Source organism: Dermacentor variabilis, chromosome 6, assembly GCF_050947875.1.
Source record: "Dermacentor variabilis isolate Ectoservices chromosome 6, ASM5094787v1, whole genome shotgun sequence".
NCBI classification, from domain to species: domain Eukaryota; kingdom Metazoa; phylum Arthropoda; class Arachnida; order Ixodida; family Ixodidae; genus Dermacentor; species Dermacentor variabilis.
This window is the reverse complement of record NC_134573.1, coordinates 162134353-162153295: the sequence shown is the minus strand read 5'-3', so window position 1 is coordinate 162153295 and position 18943 is coordinate 162134353. Positions and strand designations below refer to the sequence as shown.

General features: G+C 47.9%; 1 protein-coding gene and 1 non-coding gene across 10 annotated transcripts in view; both read right to left on the bottom strand.

Annotated features, from left to right (window-relative positions):
- Window positions 1-2271: 2271 nt before the first annotated feature.
- LOC142585628 (solute carrier family 22 member 6-B-like) overlaps window positions 2272-18943 on the bottom strand; it is a 42246-nt gene continuing 25574 nt past the window's right edge. For 6 of the 9 annotated variants that reach the window (XM_075696539.1, XM_075696544.1, XM_075696542.1 and 3 more), the window contains 4 exons: window positions 18805-18943; window positions 17231-17361; window positions 16181-16301; window positions 12918-14550 (listed from right to left, as the gene is read on the bottom strand). The exon at window positions 18805-18943 is cut by the window's right edge and continues 46 nt beyond it. In XM_075696539.1, the coding sequence (XP_075552654.1) occupies window positions 13453-14550; window positions 16181-16301; window positions 17231-17361; window positions 18805-18943 (1489 nt within the window). In that variant the 3' untranslated portion in view covers window positions 12918-13452. Of the gene's footprint in view, window positions 2569-3828; window positions 3954-4647; window positions 4735-6531; window positions 6744-12917; window positions 14551-16180; window positions 16302-17230; window positions 17362-18804 lie in introns of those variants that run through there. The other 3 variants (XM_075696547.1, XR_012829111.1, XM_075696546.1) reach the window with 3 other exon arrangements.
- TRNAM-CAU (transfer RNA methionine (anticodon CAU)) lies at window positions 2910-2982 on the bottom strand. Its single transcript has one exon. It is a non-coding gene; the product is annotated as a tRNA-Met (tRNA).

Genomic DNA, 18943 nt, shown 5'->3' with positions numbered 1-18943 from the left:
CGTCTTCAGACCGAAGTTTAGAATAATTTATTGTGTAATTCGCTGAGTGACACTATAGGTGCGGCTACTAACACCGGGCACACAAGACAGGACGAGAAGTCGCAAGAACGAGAATGTGTCTGGTGTCTCCTTGCGTGTTAGCAGCCGTACCGAGTTCCACTCAGCGCATTACAAAATGTAGCCCGCTTCATCGCTAAGAATTCCTTTTTTTTTTTTTTTTGAGAGTGAGAAACAAAGCGAACAGAGCTGCACAGAAAGCGAGCAGCTCTCGGAACGCTAGTTTACGGTTAATCCGTAGTCTGCAGGCACTTTATTATCGCCAGGCTTAAGTTTGGTGGCAGTTAAGCCACTGGAGAATGGGGCGGCACAGCGAGAATCTCGCACCTATTTTATGAGCTTGTCAGCTAAGAACCTACATTTCACAACAACTTACCATATGATATATGTAATTTATGAGGTGAAAACAGTAGTATTAATGGTTAAAACTCGGAAAGAAAATTTTACTCACTGTCCTCTCGGTCATTAGCCGGATGTAGCGATCACTTTGCGCTCAGGAAAAAGTACCGAAACTCATCATTAGTCTTAACAATTCCTGAATTAAGTGATACAAGCATATGTATAGATATAAATTTGGAAGTGCCTTCCTACTCTGAGTTGATGTTGTGGATTGCTTGTATCTCCTGCCGTCATGAATTAATCTGTAATATAATGTGTTTCTTAAAGTTTTCTTCTAACTACGTTTCATCTCGGTAACCCTCCTTGCAATACTCACACGAGTCCTTAGACTTAACGATCAAGTAAATAGATACCACTTCTTAAAGGGACGCTTAGACAGAAAGAAAAGTTCAGCTGTACTAGCAAATTACCCTTTTACAATAAAAAAAAAAACACTTACCCTGAATGTTGGCTTGGCAAGCCACAAAAAACATAAGAAGAAAAAAAATGAGAGACGAGGTCTTCACGTCGCCCTTCAAATTCTCACACCAACTGGACGTGACGACGACATACATTTTAATGATATCTACTCGGGCCTAGTTATTTTTACAGCGAAGCTGTTTATGTGGACCCTGTGCCGTCGTTGTCGGACTTGGCTAAATCTGTCTTGTCTTGTCTTGTGTCCCAGACAGTGGCGCATACCCACTATGGGGGATTGGCCAAGAAGCAGGCGGTTTTTCGTACGCTTAGAACTAAAGCCAAACTAGACTTAAATTGTGGAGCGTGAGACTGTAATTTAGACGTGTGATGAAAATATTGTTAAGAATTTTGATAAAATAAGTTAACGTAAATAAATGAAATTATAGAAAATATAAACTGTCATCAGCAATGTCTCAAGCGTCGTCGTCTTCTTGCGCAGCTGGCTCGTTGGCGCCCCTCGGTGCTACCATGTGAACGGACTCGTGCCCCTGCTCCCGCGTTCGTCGTCGCCGTCTTCTTCCCCAACTGGCTCCGTTGTCGCTAGTCATTCCAGCGTAGAACTTCTCTTCTGTCGTCGTAAACGGGAGGCCGCGCTTACGGGGGTATGAGCCATTCATTGTCTTACGTGACGGACAGATCTAATTTTGAAGCAATTTGGAAGGATCGCAAGCGGCAATGCCGGGCGGACGCTGCTAACCGCGCCCCCGAGGAAACTCGAGACATCGAACGCAAGCGACAATTGAGCGATAGACTAGATTTGTCGCTCTGTAGCGCATTTATCGGCAGCTTTGTTTTCGTTCTTTTATTTCATAGCGTATTGTACTCTAAGCTCTTTTAATCCTTTTCTTCTTGCCCCAAGAGAAGGTATTCAGCCGGTCTCTAAATTGGCTAACCTCTCATATATCCCTTCGCCTCTCTCTCTCTCTCTCTCTCTCTCTCTCTCTCTCTCTATATATATATATATATATATATATATATATATATATATATACGCGAGTCTACCTCGCCTGTATCCCAATGCACTATTATCATACTCTCCACTGCTTCCTTTTCAGCCTACGCTCTTTGAAAGCGCTTAAGAAAATTCTCCACATCGGAGCCAACTCCAGAGTGCGCATGATTGTAACAACATGCGCAAACAGCTGGTACTTTATGGTAACAAAGAACACAGGACATCCTGCTATACGTCCAGTTCGCAAACCTCAATCGTCGCTTGACCTGTGGCGAAGCATTTGCGAACTAAGACAGCTGTCTGGGAAAGAGGTAGTATCATTTATCGCGAACTCCTGGCCACATGTTCTCACATCTTCCCTCATGGCAGGGTCAACGTTCTCAAAGGTAATTCGCATTTGAAAAAAGAAAACAGACCTTTGTGAAGGGAAGCGGTTGGTACCAATGCAGTGATCCCGTTGTTTGAACGAGGAGTGTCTGTGCTTCAGAAACTGATACTTCGTGTTCTAACATTAAGTCAGCGTTTATTTGTCACACAAGGTAGCACAGGTACAGGTTTTAAGTATTACTATCGGTATTCAACGTTGGGAGCGCTACACTTCGCGGTGAACTTCTACTTGGGGTTAAGTGTTATTCTCAACTCCGGATAGGAAACAAAGCCATCGTTGTTTGCATCAAGCATCAAGGCTCCGTCGACCAGCTCTGAAGAAAAAATAGAAAGAAAAAAGAAGGACGTGCACTTATTTATTTATTTATTTATTTATTTATTTATTTATTTATTTATTTATTTATTTATTTATTTATTTATTTATGTTTAAGCCACTTGAGCCGTGAGTTTTTCAAAAAGTGTCATTCAGCAGATGGCATGAAATAAATCGGAAAGTTCATAACGAGCATATACATATTTCTTACTGTTACTAACTTATCATGAGAAGCTAAGAAACAAAGGCACCAAGGCGTACACAGGGGAAATTACTTGTACTTACTAATTGAATTAAAGAAATGATAAATTAATCGCAATGAAAGTGGATGAAAAAACAACTTGCCGCAGGTGGGGAACAATCCCACGTCTTCGCATTATGTGTGCGATGCTCTAACCAATTGAGCTACCGCGGCGCCGTTTCCCCATCCCCTTTCTTGGGTATTTATGTTCTTACTGCTATAACTAACCTTGGGAGTGTTAACCAGCGCCTCCACTCACAAACCTTGGCGGCGGAATCCTTTCTGCCGCAGGCGTCACGACTACGTGAAATTTCTGGGTGAAAGCAACTGGTCAATAAACCTGCACATGCTACCTGAAGGCATCAATGTTGCCAGATTCGAGACCCTCGTCATGTAAGAACGAGAAGAAAGGGGGTTAACCGAGGGGCCCCTAGGTTAACCCGCTTTCTTATCTTTACAAACTTGATACTTTCGACTGAGCCCAAACATGTGGAATTTGCGCCGCCTGATATGTATGCTAAAGAAACCTGATAAGACCACTTCAGACAAACTACATCTACTATCGCGCCTTACAAGCATCTGTTAAGGTCTCAAACTCGAGGAGGAATTTCTTACTCTAGAATATCGAGAGGCAGCTCTCCTTAAAGTATGTAAAGTTTAAATTAAAGGCCTCCTAAAATCACTCGGGGCTTTACGGAAGTTTACTGGCATCGTGTGATATTTGCACACTGGCACAGAAACGTGAAACGTGTGGCTAGGAAGTGCGGTTGTAAATCGATGGCGGAAGAAGTTACATCATATAATCGACCTTGGAGGCGTCAATTTTGCCTCCCAAAAGTGAAGTCTGTAAGACAGGGAGGAAAGCAGTTTAGTGGTAGCTGGAGGTATTAGACTATCTGAAGGCCTACCATACTATTCCATTTGGTTAAGTTAATGGTGACTTGACACAAGTGCCAGTTGACAAACGCTGTCTTTTACAGCATTACATTTATTAAAGAGAAGCACAGACCAAGTACTCACTAATCATATCGTCGAAACTCTGCTGTCCCAAGGCAGCTGGCGCGAAGCCGTGGTCGAAAGTATGTTGCATAGCGGACAATAACTCAATGCCGTCCAGCATCGCGTTGCCGTCGAAGTCGTGCATGCTGAAAGGGACAGCAGCCACCATTGTGTCAATGTTGCCAAATAATATACTGCTTCGTTAATGATAGTGGTAGCAAGAAGGGACAAAAGTTCAGGCAATCGCGAAATGTTTATTCGTTATTTTAATCATTTATTCGTCGATCGGCGTCCCTGCTGATATTTTTTCTGTGATGTTACGATTGCCCGAGAGACGATAGAGGAGTCAGAGCGGTGGCGCAGGCAATTGAATTTAGTCTTTTTGCTGTGCCACTATGACAACCGGCCCACGTTTTCTCCCTACTCAATCATCCGCACGGAAACGCGTAGCCCAGCAAGACATTAGAGAAATTTAGATTATGGGGACGCAAGCGTTGGGGGCCCCAAGTGCTACGGCGTGCCAACGCTTGCGTGCCCCTAATCTAAAACTCTCTATAATGGACGCGCTTGCTCGAAAGAAGCTCATGTGAAATACACAAAACAGTTGTGTAATTTCATGGCTCCTACGGCGAAATGCACTAAAGTTTTGCATGCCAGTTAGTTTTCAGTTGGCGATCCAGTCATCAAACAGCATCAAACAGCAAGCGCATGTAAGAAAGGATTCCGCGAGGAAGATTGACAAATGTTTCTCCCGATGCTTAAACGCCGTTCAATCTGTGCCGACCTTTAACGTTTCACCCGCGTCTTACGCACCGATGCCCATCCGATGAGCAAGCTTACCGGAAGAAATAAAAGGTGATCTCCTCCTCCGTCAGCTCTCCGGTGTTCTTCAGGTCCACAAGAGCGGCCAGGTCCTCTTTTATATGCCTGCGCGATTAAGTAACTGCGATGCACTCGCGGCCCCTCTGTGTGTGTGTGTTTTCTTTTTTTAATTAACAGAGCAAGCAGCGTCTCGAGGCTAAAGCATACACGACCTAATTGAGAGTAGGGCACGTCTTATAGGTAGCTTACTTCGGAGACTTTATTTTCACTGCTAGCACGCAAAGCAGGAGACAGAAAGAAGTGGTGAAGGTGCCTTCCTGCGCTCGGAGGCACTGGAATTTAATATAGTGCGAGTTAAGCTAATACATCAAAGGAAACCCCGCATTACAGTCTGTGTCGGAAAGCGACTGGTCTCACTGGCCTCTCGAGGGCAGTAGAATTACTTCCAAACATTTCAAAAGCAAATTATTGTTCTGTATTACAAAGGGAAAGAAAGGTATCTCTGACGTACACGGTGACACCCCAGGGTCACGTGCTGAAAGCGTGACCCCTTGTTAGTTCTGCTGCAAGCAAAAAAAAAAAGAAATTCAGTTAAGTATTTAACTATGTGTAATCCAAATGAACTAATGAACTGTGGCACGCGCTGTAGAATAACGTGAAGGTTGAAGTTGGGAGTATTGAAGCTGGATGGGTCGATAGATTTGACTTAACTGACTTTCACAAGATGCAGAAAAAAACATTACTACTTAAATTTCCATAGCTTTACATTTGTTTGCAGTGCATAGTCCATATACTCTCGCCCGTGCGTTGCGCCAGAACACCTTAAGTGTTCGCTGCACTATCTAAACTTGCCCGGCGCCATCTAGGAACTCCTCACGTTCTCTGTAGCACTTCTGAGAATGCTACGCTGCTACGTAATTATCACCAGTTCTGTACGAGTACTGCGAAAACTTCCAGTATCGCTATACTGCACATGCAATCTTTTTCGAGTATCGCTATACTGCACATGCAATCTTTTTCGATAAGAACTCGCGCTGAGAGTCCGGCACTCCTGGCTCTACACTGCAGGTGCTCGACGCCTGGTTCGCCGTGCCTCGACACTCGAGTCGTCGGGCTCCGAACCATTACAAGGCCGGACGTAAGCGACCATGGACAACCATGGAGCCACTGTGTGACTGTCAACTCTTCTAATACATTGATCCAGTATCAGCCTCATAAGGAACTGTACGCCCTTCGACAATAGTTTCTGTTACAGCGAAGCTGTTGAGGTGCCTTCCACAACCGCTTTCGTACGCCGACGGCATGCGATTGCGTGCTCGGTATCGAATGTCAATCGAAGAACACCCAGCAGGCAACCTGTGGCGGAGTGCCGAATTTCCGGTTTGAGCCGTAATTATCAAAAATTATAATAAATTATGAGATGAAAATTACCTCGCGTACACTTTACTCGAATAAACAACTCCTTTGCGCGCTATTTTTTTTATTATTTTTAGCCGCTAATTATTTTTTCGCGTCACGTTTTACCAGCTCCGCGTTGGAGGTCTGCTAGCCGCTGGGCGGTGAAGCCTAACCTCGCGGCCCAGCAACGCAGCCTTTGTGGAAACCCCGAAGGAATCACGTGGTATTGACCACGGCACCGGTGAGAACGTGCAGGGATCATCGGTCATGAATCGTCACTAAGAACGGCCAACAGACCCTTGATACATCCGAAGGTTGTAAGAACTCGCTTACACATCGCTGTCTTTGATGTATCAGTTGCTCGGGTCAACATACATAAGCGAAGATTTTTCTTCTAATTTTCTTTCAAAACAAATCACCTGAATTAAAAAAAAAAGGAAACTAAGTTCTATTAGCGCAAAAACATCCTGCAAAAATACGAACATATTTCAAGGAACAACTCACTCTATGTCTCGGACCACATCGGTGGCGTCCCATCTTTCTCGAAAACGAACCGATTTAGACGGCTGGCTGCTGTGTGAATGTCCGTGGTCGTGCGCAATAACGCAAGCTGAAAATGCGACGACGCAGACGAGCCCGTATAAGACCAAGCTCCCAACACGACACGCTGCAGCTGAGGTAGAAGCCATTGCCGGATCCAACTCCGAGAGCACCAACTGCACAGGTCCAGGCGTGTGCACACGTGTACTACAGTCGGGCCCTATACGTAAGCCTAGGCCAGGGTAGATCCACCTGCATCAATCCTCTTTTCATTTTTGTCGAGTGCTGTCCGAGATTTTTTTTTATAGCAACTTTGACATCAAACGCAGGAGGTTCCGGGCGTCATGCCGTTATGCGACCCACGCAGCTTTTGCGAAGCAGCTGCGGCTCGCTCTCGAGTCACCGGCGTGTCCGTACGGAATTGCGGTATCCATCCGTTCAGCGGGATCCCTGCACTTCATTAGTGGAGCAATCGACGAGCGGGAGATTTCGAAATGTGCATTCTCACAGCTTGCGACGGGGCAAAATCTCCGTAGTGGCTTTAGGTCGCGCTGAAAAAAATGCACTTTTTCTAGAACGAGCGATATATACACGAAATAACGATAATAAATATATCCTTTTGTCACGGAGCACATATTTGTCTACCCGACTTGTTCTTGCCGGTTCTGTCCAGTGATGGGCCGATAAAAAAAAAAGAAAACAAAAACATTCAGCGGCGACTTAGTAGTAAATTGGAGCGAGATGCGTTAGAGTTACGGCGCACCTCTTCTAGGTCCCGTATCTAGGACTTAAACCGCGTTAACCACATTGCAGTGTTATTCATGAGCTCACTTTGACACATCCTGCCTCTTCGAGGAGCGAAGCGTGCATGCTTGCATATATATATATATATATATATATATATAGATATGTATATATATATATATATGTGTGTGTGTGTGTGTGTGTGTGTGTGTGTGTGTGTGTGTGTGTGTGTGTGTGTGTGTGTGTGTGTGTGTGTGTGTGAGTGAGTGAGTGAGTGAGTGAGTGAGTGAGTGAGTGAGTGAGTGAGTGAGTGAGTGAGTGAGTGAGTGAGTGAGTGAGTGAGTGAGTGAGTGAGTAAGCTTTTATTGGATCCAGCAAAACGCGATAAAAGGCGCACTCGGCAGAGGAACTCCCTCAATTGCCCCGACGTGGGCAGGAGACAAAGGTTGGAGTGCATCAAGGTGTCGCCGTGTTTGGCGCCTTTCAGAATTTGAATTACCTGCCGGGCTACCCGGCCTTTCTGGAATGCCCTGACGGCCACTTTCGCATCACTATACACCCTGTCTCTCCGACCGTTTTGCATGGCGAGTGAAATGGCCACTTGCTCGGCCACCTCGGGGTTCGTCGTCCGGACGGAATCACAGTTGATGACTTTGCCTAGCGTGTCCACGACGGAAACCGCAAAAGCCTTGCCGTCTCGGTATGCAGCTGCGTCCACGAAGCTTGCTTAGATCTTGTCCTTGTTTATTTGCTTCAGCATATTCAATGATCTTGCCTTGCGACGACCTGCATTGTGAACGGGATGAACGTTGCGGGGCAAAGGGGCGACCACGATCTTCTCCCCTACGTCTCTGGGGATTTGGGTGTTTTCAGCCAAGTTCTTGGTGGGTGCGAGGTCGATCTCCTTGAGGATACGCCTGCCGGCCGGCGTAGTGGATAGCAGAGTTAGCTGGGCCCGTTCCTGAGCCTCGGCTATCTCCTCCATGGTGTTGTATATGCCGAGCCGAAGGAGGTCCTCGGTATGCGTACTGACGGGCAGCCCGAGGGCTGTTTTGACGAATTTTCTAGTGAGGGCATTACGCTTTTCCCGCTCGGCTCTGAGCCAGTTGTGCATGGCCACCGTCTAGGTGAAGTGACACAGCACAAAGGCATTGGTGAGCCGAAGCAGGTTGTCCTCCTTGAGGCCACGATGTCTGTTCGTGACCCTTCGCACGAGGGGAAAGGCATTGTCCGTCTTCGCAATTATCTTGCGCAATGCAGTGCCGTTGCCGCCGCGTGATTCGATGAGCATACCCAGGACTCTGATGGTGTCGACCCTGGGTATCGGGTGACCGCTCCGAGTGAACAGCTGAATGTCACATTCCGAGACCGGTTTCCAGCGCTTGGGTCTGCGGCCTTTTTCTTTTCTATAAAGCAGAAGCTCAGATTTGGTTGGGGAGCCTCTGAGTCCGGTGGGTAGCAGGTACTGCTCCGTGACGTCTACCGCCACTTGCATGGCGCTTTCCACTTGCCCTTCGCTACCGCCGGTGTACCAGATCGTGATGTCGTCTGCGTAGATGGTGTGTTTGATACCTCCAACTTGGGCCAGATTCGGAGCCTTGCGGTGCGCTCCGTGGGCCCAGGAGCACCTCATCGGAGATAACGTCGCCGATCCGCAGCTTCGCTTTCCTCCCCGTCAGGAACGAAAGAACGTAGTTATATAGTCTGGGGCCCAGCTCGAGGTCTGCGACGGAGGCCAAAATGTATTCGTGGAGAACGTTGTCAAACGCGTTCTCGAGGTCGAGTCCGAGCAGGGCCCTGGTGTCCCTAGTACTGCCGTCGATGATTTGATGTTTGATCATCTTCATGGCGTCCTGCTACGAAAGGCCGGCACCAAAGCCAATCATGTGAGTATAGATGTCCTCTTCGAGATATCTGTTTAGTTTGTTGAGGACGACGTGCTCTGCCACTTTCCCGATGCAGGAGGTGAGAGAGATGGGTCGTAGGTTGTCCACGTTCGGAGCCTTGCCGGGTTTGGGGATCAGGACGACGTTGGCGGTCTTCCATTGCTCTGGGACGCTGCCGTTTTTCCACGTCTTGTTTATCTTCTCTGTGAGGTATCCAATCAAACGGTCGTCAAGGTTCCGCAGCATCTTGTTGGTGATTCTGATTCCCACACGTCAAGCACATACACTTTTTTTCTACTTAGACACTCCTCGCTACCGAATTAAAATCAAAGATGTGAGAGGCTCTGAACAAAATGGTGGACAGCTGGCGCACTGAATCACACAGTCTTCCTCGTCGCTTCGCTACAGCGATGTCTCTCGCCTTTCGACTTCAGTAGCCTCGTAGCAATATTAAGTTGCGGGTCAATTGGACACCCGGCTTACTCAATATGGCTTCGTTGCACTTGCGTGACAAGCGCATTGCTACACAGACAATCGTACTAAAGCATTACGGCGTTTGACGAAAGGTTCGACGCGTCCCGTTCCGTCAGCACTGCTGACGTAAGCCTGCAACCAATAATTAGCTTGCACAGTGTTCACAGATTGAAACGCGATACTAAGACGGCAAGCCGGCTGGCCCTGTTCGCGCCACCGGTCAAAGCTAAGTCATTGCTGAGGGTGCCGAATGCAGCTGCAATCCGTCACAAAGTCACTCGCTTTCATTTGATACAAATAATGTTCAGATCGGTATCCCCGCCCTCGCCAATGACGCAGAAAAGTCCCAGCAGTCACGCAATCCAAGTATCGCGTGTTCTTATGTACATGTGTTTTAAACCGGCGATTCGATTCTGTATACGAAGACACGTGACGTTACTAAGATAAAATATTTAATTATTGCAATTACGACTATTTAATGGAAAATTCAGCAATAATCGTCCTACAGCAATTTCAACACGAATGCCGTCAGTCCATGAAATTTTCTTACTGAAGAGCATAATAGAGATTATGGGACGCATCCTCTTATATGTACGAGTTTCCTTCCACTAGCAAAAGTGGGAAGCCCGTCTGGCCAGCTCTAGTCCGGAAATACAAGTCCGGGTCACAGCACGAAGTGGTCGCATTCAGCACTGACTGATGGACATCTGGTGGGGTAGCAGAACTGATCGCTCCCTGTAGCGATCATGAAGTTTTATTGCGATAGCAATTACATGGACACTCCAGGGGGATTTCTGTCGTCGCCGTCGCCGTGAGGTTCTGTATGACTGAAAGCGTGTGAGGGTGAGCCGCCGAACGCGGTTCAATCGTGTGCGCGATCGAGGAACGCGGCCCGGACGCATGCCCTCTCCTGTGGCGCGCGAGGCAAGGGGGTCAGGCGAGGGACGAGGAGCGTTCTTCTCCGGCGGCTGCTACCATAGAGTTTCCTACAAGAATTACTAGAGGGAGCTCTGGCGCTAGTGTCTACGGGAGCTGTAATGCGAGCGGTTGTCCCAGCATGGGAATTATGGGAAGTACATGGATTTGCCTAAACTTCGTCTTTTTGGCTTCAAACAGCTTTGTGACTTTGTAAACTCGTCATTTTCAACAGTATATTGCGCAATAAATGACTAAATAAACATCATTAAAATTGCCCGACGGCAGGATTCGAACACAGGGACTCTAGCACAGAAGCCTGATATTGAAACCATTAAGCCACGGACGCATGTATCGACAACTATATGAGACGCCCTTATGAATTTATCGCGGGCATGCCAGTGCCTTGAGACGCTTGGCGCGTTTCGATTTGGCCACCTGGACAAGCTCAATCGTTGCAATTAATAGCAATTGTACGCGTTTCCGGCGTCTTCTGCACTTCGAGGAATATAGATTGCGCTGAAGTAAAGGACAATAAGATTTATATAGCGTAATATACAAAGCCACAAGAACGTTTAAATCCATAAGCACGAAGATCAGACATATCCATGCACTTCCCATCATTCCCATGGTAGGACAACGAGTGCAGCGCCAGAGTTCCCTCTAGTAATTTTCGTAGGAAACTCTATGGCTGCCGCCACTCCTCGCTCGCTGCTCCGTACAGTGTGGACACAACCACGGCGTCTTCTACACAGACGGCTACGCGAATCGCGGACGCTGTAGGGACGCGTTGCCGGCGCTCGCGTGTCTTGAAAGCGGTCTGCGACGTGGCTAAAGTGCGCGCCCGCGCTGGCCTCGATCATCAAAGTGATCTTCGACGTTTGCAGAGCGCGCGTAGTGCCGGTAGCTTCGTGTGTGCTGTGCTTTCGACGTTTCGTACGCGCTGAAGCGACAGATGCACGAAGGTCAATTGGCTCGCGGCTGCTGCTGCGATTCCTAACTCCAGCGTTTTCACAGACAGTTTCCGCTGTGATCTAGCGAGATGTTTTTGTTTACCTGTGCGCGCGTGACACTGTGCTTGTTAATATAGTTAAAACACGTTGACAGGCTAGTTGGTTTTAATGCATGATAGAATTGGTAAGCACGACTGAACAAGGACGTAGAAAGAAGCAGACACACAAAGACAGCGCTGTCTAGCGAATGTTTACATTATACTTACTTCGTACAGCTATTTACTAATCTGTAATTGCAATCGGTGCTTCGCCTTTCCTTCGGAACTGGGAATCTTTTTTATGACTGACTGACATTCGAAATATCAATGCAAAACTTCGCAGATTCTCCACAGGCTGGCATCTTGACCGCTCTTGCTACCGGGTGCACTGGACGTCAGTTCTAATGCACTTGTGTGAAGGTGTGCTTCTTACGCAAACCCTCGCCGTATAGGACTACCCGAGAATCGATCACTGCATGGCCTGCGAGTTCAGAAGGCGCGTGGCCTTTCGCGCCGTCCGGTCTCGGAGCCCATTGAGAGAGAGAGAGAGAGAGAGAAGTTTAATGATATGAAATGCTGAGAGGTCGGCCTGAGGTATATTCCTCTAGCCAGCTACTCGGCATTGGGGGAAGGGGAAGAGGGAAAGAAAGAGGGAAGAGGTGCATGATGGGTGACGATGACGATAGAAGGAAGGAGTAGAACATATCTGAAGCATCCAGTTTCCTTAAGCCAACCAGCGGCGCTGTACTTCTCGTAGCGATACGAGGTTCGAGTTGAAGCCCGATTGTGGGGAATGCAAATGTAAAGCACAGTACAACATACACTGCGCGTTTCAATTATCCTAAATTATGTGGCTCGCGTGACAATGTGGCCGCCGATGTGCGCCGGCCACGTTGTTACTTTTCACTTCGCAGCGGGCCAAATCAAGCGCTCTAGCGAGATCCGTGAACCGCCGAGGATGCTTAGTGACTATGGTGTTGGGCTGCTAAGCACGAGCTCGCGGGATCGAATCCCGGCCACGGCGGCCGCATTTCGATGGGGGCGAAATACGAAAACACCCGTGCAATTAGATTTAGGTGCACGTTAAAGAACCCCAGGCGGTCCAAATTTCTGGAGGCCCCCACTACGGCGTACCTCATCAGATCGCGGTTTTGGCACGTAAAACCCCCTAATTACTGTGGTTCAGTACTCGTCAATGATATCAATTGAGTACTGAATCAGAACACGATGAAAAAAAAATCGCTAGCTTTGCGTTTCGCTAGCGTGGTCCCAATGTACATTTTATATTGCTTATGAAAGTTTTGCAACAGGTGTGGCACACGTGAAAGCGTTGCACACAGTGGTGCATTCGTTCTCGGAAATCATTGTTATGCCCGCAGCCCCATGTTTACGAAAACAGGCTTAGTAGTTTACATGTCGGCCCAGCTTTCACATCACTCGGAGTACGATCGAGAGATGTAGCTCGCGTGAGTATATTGATATCTACAGTATTAATACAAACACACAATTCAGTCCGCCAGGATTGTAAAATCGTTACTCGGCGATAAAGCGGCCAAGAACTGCAGAACATAAGACTCAAGAACGCTTTAGGAATATCTAGCGTCATCGTGTTGCAGTTCAGACGCACTCAGTAGGTCGGCAAACGTTTCACCTGTGGATACCTTACTTCCGATAGAACCAACAAAAAGCTGTGAAAAAGAAATTTCTGCTCCATCACGTGGCGAAATACTCCCTCTCGTTCCCTGAAGGTGCAAGTCACAAATACGAAGTGCGAGTTGCACATCAGGCACACAAGCTGGAAATTCTCAACCACGCAGTCTGCACAGGAGTAGTCTCCAACAAAAATGAACGTGAAAAGCGCGCAATTAAATTTTTTTAGCGATGGTCTTTAACACGATCTGCACGTGGTTGGCGCTGCTTCGAGAGCTTGTTCCTCTTCATCTTCTGGCTGGCAGCGTCCTTTGCGTCTCTTCTGAGTGGCGAAGCCAGCCTTCCGTCGACTTCCTCTGACCTTGCCGACGCACTACTCCCTGCACCTTCCACCGAACGCCGCGGCGACCGCAGTTTGCCGGCCTTTTTCTCAGGCTCGATCGCACGCACCGACGTCGCCAGCACCGCACGAGCACCGACTTCGTCTCGATCTCCCGGACGCTCGGGAGCCTGTGGGGCTTCAGCGCTCGATGCCACGCCGCCAACGCCCAAGTTCGGCGTTGTTGGCGGCGAGTTGTGACGCCTCGCGCGAGACGAGAGCAACGAGCCGCGAGTGACACCGCCGGAGGGTCTTGTGGCCACGGCTGGCGGGGGGCTCCGCGTCTGAGCGTCCGCTCTGCGGAGCGTAGGAGAAACGACCTCGGCCGGAATGGAGTCCCTCACCGGCGAGAGATGGTGCGGCGTGGCAGACCAATGTTCCGTCGCCTCCTTGACAACGGCGATCGACGCTGCGGCGACAGGCGACGGTGACAATGGCAGTTCGGGGACCCCGAGGTGAGGACCCTCCTTGGGACGTGCGGTGGCGCCAGGGCCCACCACGGTAGTTGACGGCGAACGGCACTGCCCCGAACTCTCGGAGGGCGACTGCGCGGCGTCGACGCTGGTCCCCGAAAGAGAAACCACTTCCTGTCGTTTCGGTGACCCTGCGTTGGGCCGGTCTTCCCGGAAGCCCTCGTCGGTCGCACGCAACGCTCGTTCCCGTTCGGCGTCGTCGGCGAGTTGTCCCGCGGGTTTCCCGTCTTCGGTTGCTGCCGAGGCGCCCGCTGATGCGGATTGTGTGGCACCTCCAGCAACCCGTTCGGAGACGGAAAGCTCCGGTCCGGAAGGCCGAGCTTCGGTCACGACACTCGGACGTGCTCTTGCAAGCTTCTTCGGCGCCGGCTTGACTGAACTTTGGCGATGGGTCGAGTCGAGGTGTGCCACTTTTGACACGACCCGACTCGACTCCTTTCGGTTTGGCGTGCTGGCGATTGGAGAAGCCGGCTATAAAAGCAAGGTAAAGTGCGATATTTGGGAAGGCACCAGTCCCGGTTACACGGACACATGCTAGTATCTGCCACTTTTCCGCTAGTATCGAACACTTTTTTCACCAACTAAAATAGACTTCATCAAATTAAGCAAAGTTAGTGTTACTCTTTAGTGTCCCTCTAAAGGACTAATGGCCTGGCCTGTCTCATTGTGGCGTCAAGAATTTTAACGTTTTTTTTTTCGTATTTGGGCTCCTATGACTAAGTAAATGTTACTGAAATGTGCTAAGTTCAGCCTTCGGCTCTTTTTTAATACAGTGTGCTACGTGTTCATCGACAGAAAAAATCAACTGGGCCCGAGCAGACGTCGTTCGTATCCATGACGTCGCGGCGAACTGGTACGGGAACTTCAGCAACGTAGACACTTGGGGCCGTTTCCTGCAGCACAGTTCAAATTCTGCACGACCAACCCTTAGATGAAATGCACATAAAGGGACGACACACGCATTTCGCTGACCAGCAGCTATGCGAGCTTATTGCTTCTTGCTTCGAACGTTATAGATTCGCAACAAACAACAAAGAAAGGAAAAAGGAGTTGGGAACAAAGATCAGACCTATAGCGATAAATACAATATCCCTTTTTGTGTGTGTGTGTGCATCAACCTTGATGGCGCGCTGACACCCTGGTCTCTATTTCTTGCGCATCAAATACTTCCCGGGCGCGTTGTTCGCGGTAGTTTCTCACAATCTGACACCTGTCGAAATCTGGATGACACGCACACTTGCTGCAACGTACAGCGAGATTGCTACGTATCAAACGCTTCAAAAAATTTGCCTGTTCCCTCATGGTTTATAACAGCGACCCGTCTGGCTCACGCAACAACGGCCGCAGGATAATGGAATCAAGTATATAGACATTTGCTACGGCATTTGACATACTTCGTGTTTTTTTTCTTGCATGTATTAGTGGAACTTTTCTCCTTGGTTAACCAGTCTACATAGATTCTGAAGCTTGTTAGGAGCACTAAAGTGTGATCCCTGACTTAGTAACTACATTTTTTTTTAAAGGTTACGTGGCGCCTTATGCAAGTATGGAAGTACTGCTATGCTTCTCTTATCGAAATTGTCGAAATTGTCGAAGTACTTCTGCTTTGTTCGATTTTCTTTCGGCGTCTCGTATTAGGTCGACAGAACCTGCACCACTCTCTGTAGCACGCCTTCTGGATAGCCAGCACGCCTTAGCCTAATCACATATGCCGGAAAACTATATTCAACTCTGTGTGCACACGTCCTCGTCAGTGCGGCGCCTAGACATGATTTCTATACGCCGCTCTTTACTGAATTTAGTCAAGTCTAAGTATCTCATCTAAGCGCTGGTCTTAAAGAACTTGAACAATGGCACGGTAACTTCAAGGCGGCGTCGCTACCCGACTTTTGTTTTAGCTTTTTTTTTCTAGCGCACATAGCTTCTTTTTACAATGAGGGTTTTTTTTTTTCTTTCGGGGGGAGGGGTGAAGGGGGAGGATGTTGTAGAGGGGTAATTTACTAATACAGCTCAAATAATTTTTTTCACTTTAGTGCCACTTTAAGGGCAAATGGAGCAACTAATTGAAGACTTGTCCCGTTGCGAATGCTAGCATTCTTACCTTGCTGGTCGATACCCTGAGAAGTGCTGGCACGAGCAGCGAGGCGTTGGAACTTGTGTCATGAAGGCTCAGGCCCATGCCTCCATGCGACCTGATAGCGTGCTGTCGCAGTGGGGAGAAGCTGGGAATAAAAACAAAGAGGGCCTCGTATCGCCTTTTTTTTTTTTCGGGAAAAGAGCATCTGTGCCTGTTACAGTTCTTTCAGAGCAAATCAATAACATGTGCTGTTAAAGAGACACTAAAGAAAAAACTATTAATTCTATCTAGACCAATAAAATATCCGCCTAAGACGCCTATTGTCGTTTTCTTTGTGCCAATATATCGCATTGTTCCGTAGGAAATTGCCGCGAAGATCCCCCTGCTGCTCCTAAATTTCAACAACCCGCGTCAACACGGACGAGTTGAGCTAATATCCACGTGACATCCGTCTATACCGCTCGCTGAGAATCAGCCAGTGCTGACATGACATGAGGGGTACCATATAGTCCACAAACAGGTGGTGCCAGTCCGATTTTAAGTTTCCTTCTTTTTCTCGCTCGGAAAAGCTCTGTTATCGCTACGAATGAGAGATTCGTTATTATAGAAGCCTAATCTTTCAGCCTCGCTAAACGTAACATATTTGTTCGATGGCCCCTCTAAAGAACTTAAAAAGCTTGCCGCATACTGTACCTGTTACAAGTTGCATTTCTTTTATTTTTGTGCCCACGTTCTTTTCCCTTTTTCTTAACATTTCTACATTTCAGATAAAATCACAGGTAATTTCCTCTCTGCTTTCCTTGGCTTCATTATCTGTTGGATTCGTATGAATGTCAGTAACATGATTCTTCTGTTTCGAGTAAGTCGCAACCACACAGAACGCATTTTCGACATATCTCGGAGTTCTCTACCTGTGTCAAGTTTTCTGGCGGAAGAATTCTGGGAATAACTCTACCTTATAGTGTTCGACTGCTTTCAACTTAAGCCTTAATCTTGCGCTCCACATAAATTTCTGAAAGCAAGATTTACTGCTATATCCTTCGAGCAACGATAGCCACATATTGCGAGTCGTACTCGAAAAGGTTCTCTTCGGGCTTGATCATCTCGGGCAGATGCACTTCCTTGGTATCCGGCAACTTTCCCACCAAGAAACCGCTCAGACCGCACGTGAACGCAAGAAGCAGGTAGGAGCCAAACTTTGAACCCTGCAAAATGCCACGAAGCGATGCAGCAAAGCGTGAAAGTCCAGAATAAACGCAACAATATAAGTCACATCTCGCAAGTAGGCCCGCTTTATCACAATTAAAGTTCAGGTGGCGAAAACCTCTTTGCCGCTCCTGGTGACTGTCAGCTGGTTCTGTCCAACATGCGGAAAGCCTTAAACTACGTTTCGTCGTTATCAAGGTTGAAATCAAGATTATATCATCCATGCGAGTTGCTATAAGCTTGTTGCCTTACCTTCTCGGAAGCAGATACCAAAATTAATTTAGGAAATGATGATGATAGACCAGGGAGGGGGGGAGGAGAAATTGACATCTGGCCGACTGTAGCACGAAGCTACAAAGGAAACCCCCACGGGTTTCTCAGACAGAAAGCCTCGCAGAAAAAAAAAAAAAAGATTCATCCTGGTCCGGGCTCAAACTCTGGAACGACGCCTTTCCGGGGCAATAGCTGAACCATTTGATCTAACCATGAGGCAAGCGAAATTGCAGAGCGAGGCCGAATTAATCGACAGCTCGAATCAAAGGTACACTGAAAATTTAACACCAGGGCGCCAATGTGTCAGGCCACTGAAGGTCATTAAACATATCTCTTAGACTTGCTCAGAAGAATCTTGAACAAAACGCACAATAAAGAAAAAATACTGTGTTCAGATAAACTTGTGGATTCGACTTCTGAGGTAGGAAGTCCGCGACAGTTCCAAAGAACATGAGCTTCAGTTTTGCTGGAAAACAATGCGGCGGTGCCTGCCTTTCGATTCCTAAAGTAGCTGACCCGTGACGTCGAAGAATGCAGGAACATCAGGTCAGGGCTAACTAAAAATGTTTTCTATAAAACAAGCGCTACACAAACTTCCACGTTATAGGGAAACAACTTTGGAAGCCTGTCCTTAACTTTGGAAGCCTGTCAACTTTTTGTACATTTCTCGCGCACAGACATTGGCCAAATACGTGAACATGTCATTACATTTGTCTGCTTTTGTTTAAAGACCTATGCCGTCACGAAAACATCATCCGATTCACGGTTCGATGGTCGATCTAGAAAGACAAATGCCCAGATATTTGGAGCATCAAACCGTAAATCTACCTATATAGCTTTAAACAGTATGTCGTCATTATCCCTTCACCGTATCTTGCCCATTATATTAGTTACGTCCGCCGGCACATGTTCTCGGAAGCAGCAAACTGCGGCAAAGGGTCAACTACAGTGTGGGCTAAGAATAGCGCACTGAAGTTAATAGGTGCGCTGCATAAGGCGCGCATTGAGGCGCGGGATGTACCTCATAGTCAACTGAGCCCATTAAGTACTTCCCAGTACACTGAGACCGTTATTAAGGCCATGGGAAACCCAGGGGCAACGACCGCCCTGGGTGTCCCTGTGCGCACTCCCATACGGAGACATTCGCAACAAACGCTTCCTCCGCTGACCGCTCCGTAGTAGAGGTAAGGCGCAATGATGGTCCCGATCCTGCCGAGGCCAGCGCCGAAGTTGAAGCTCAGAGCTCGCACGACAGTCGGGTAGATCTCGGTGGCGTACACAAACAGCACCGTGTAGGCAACGTTGGAG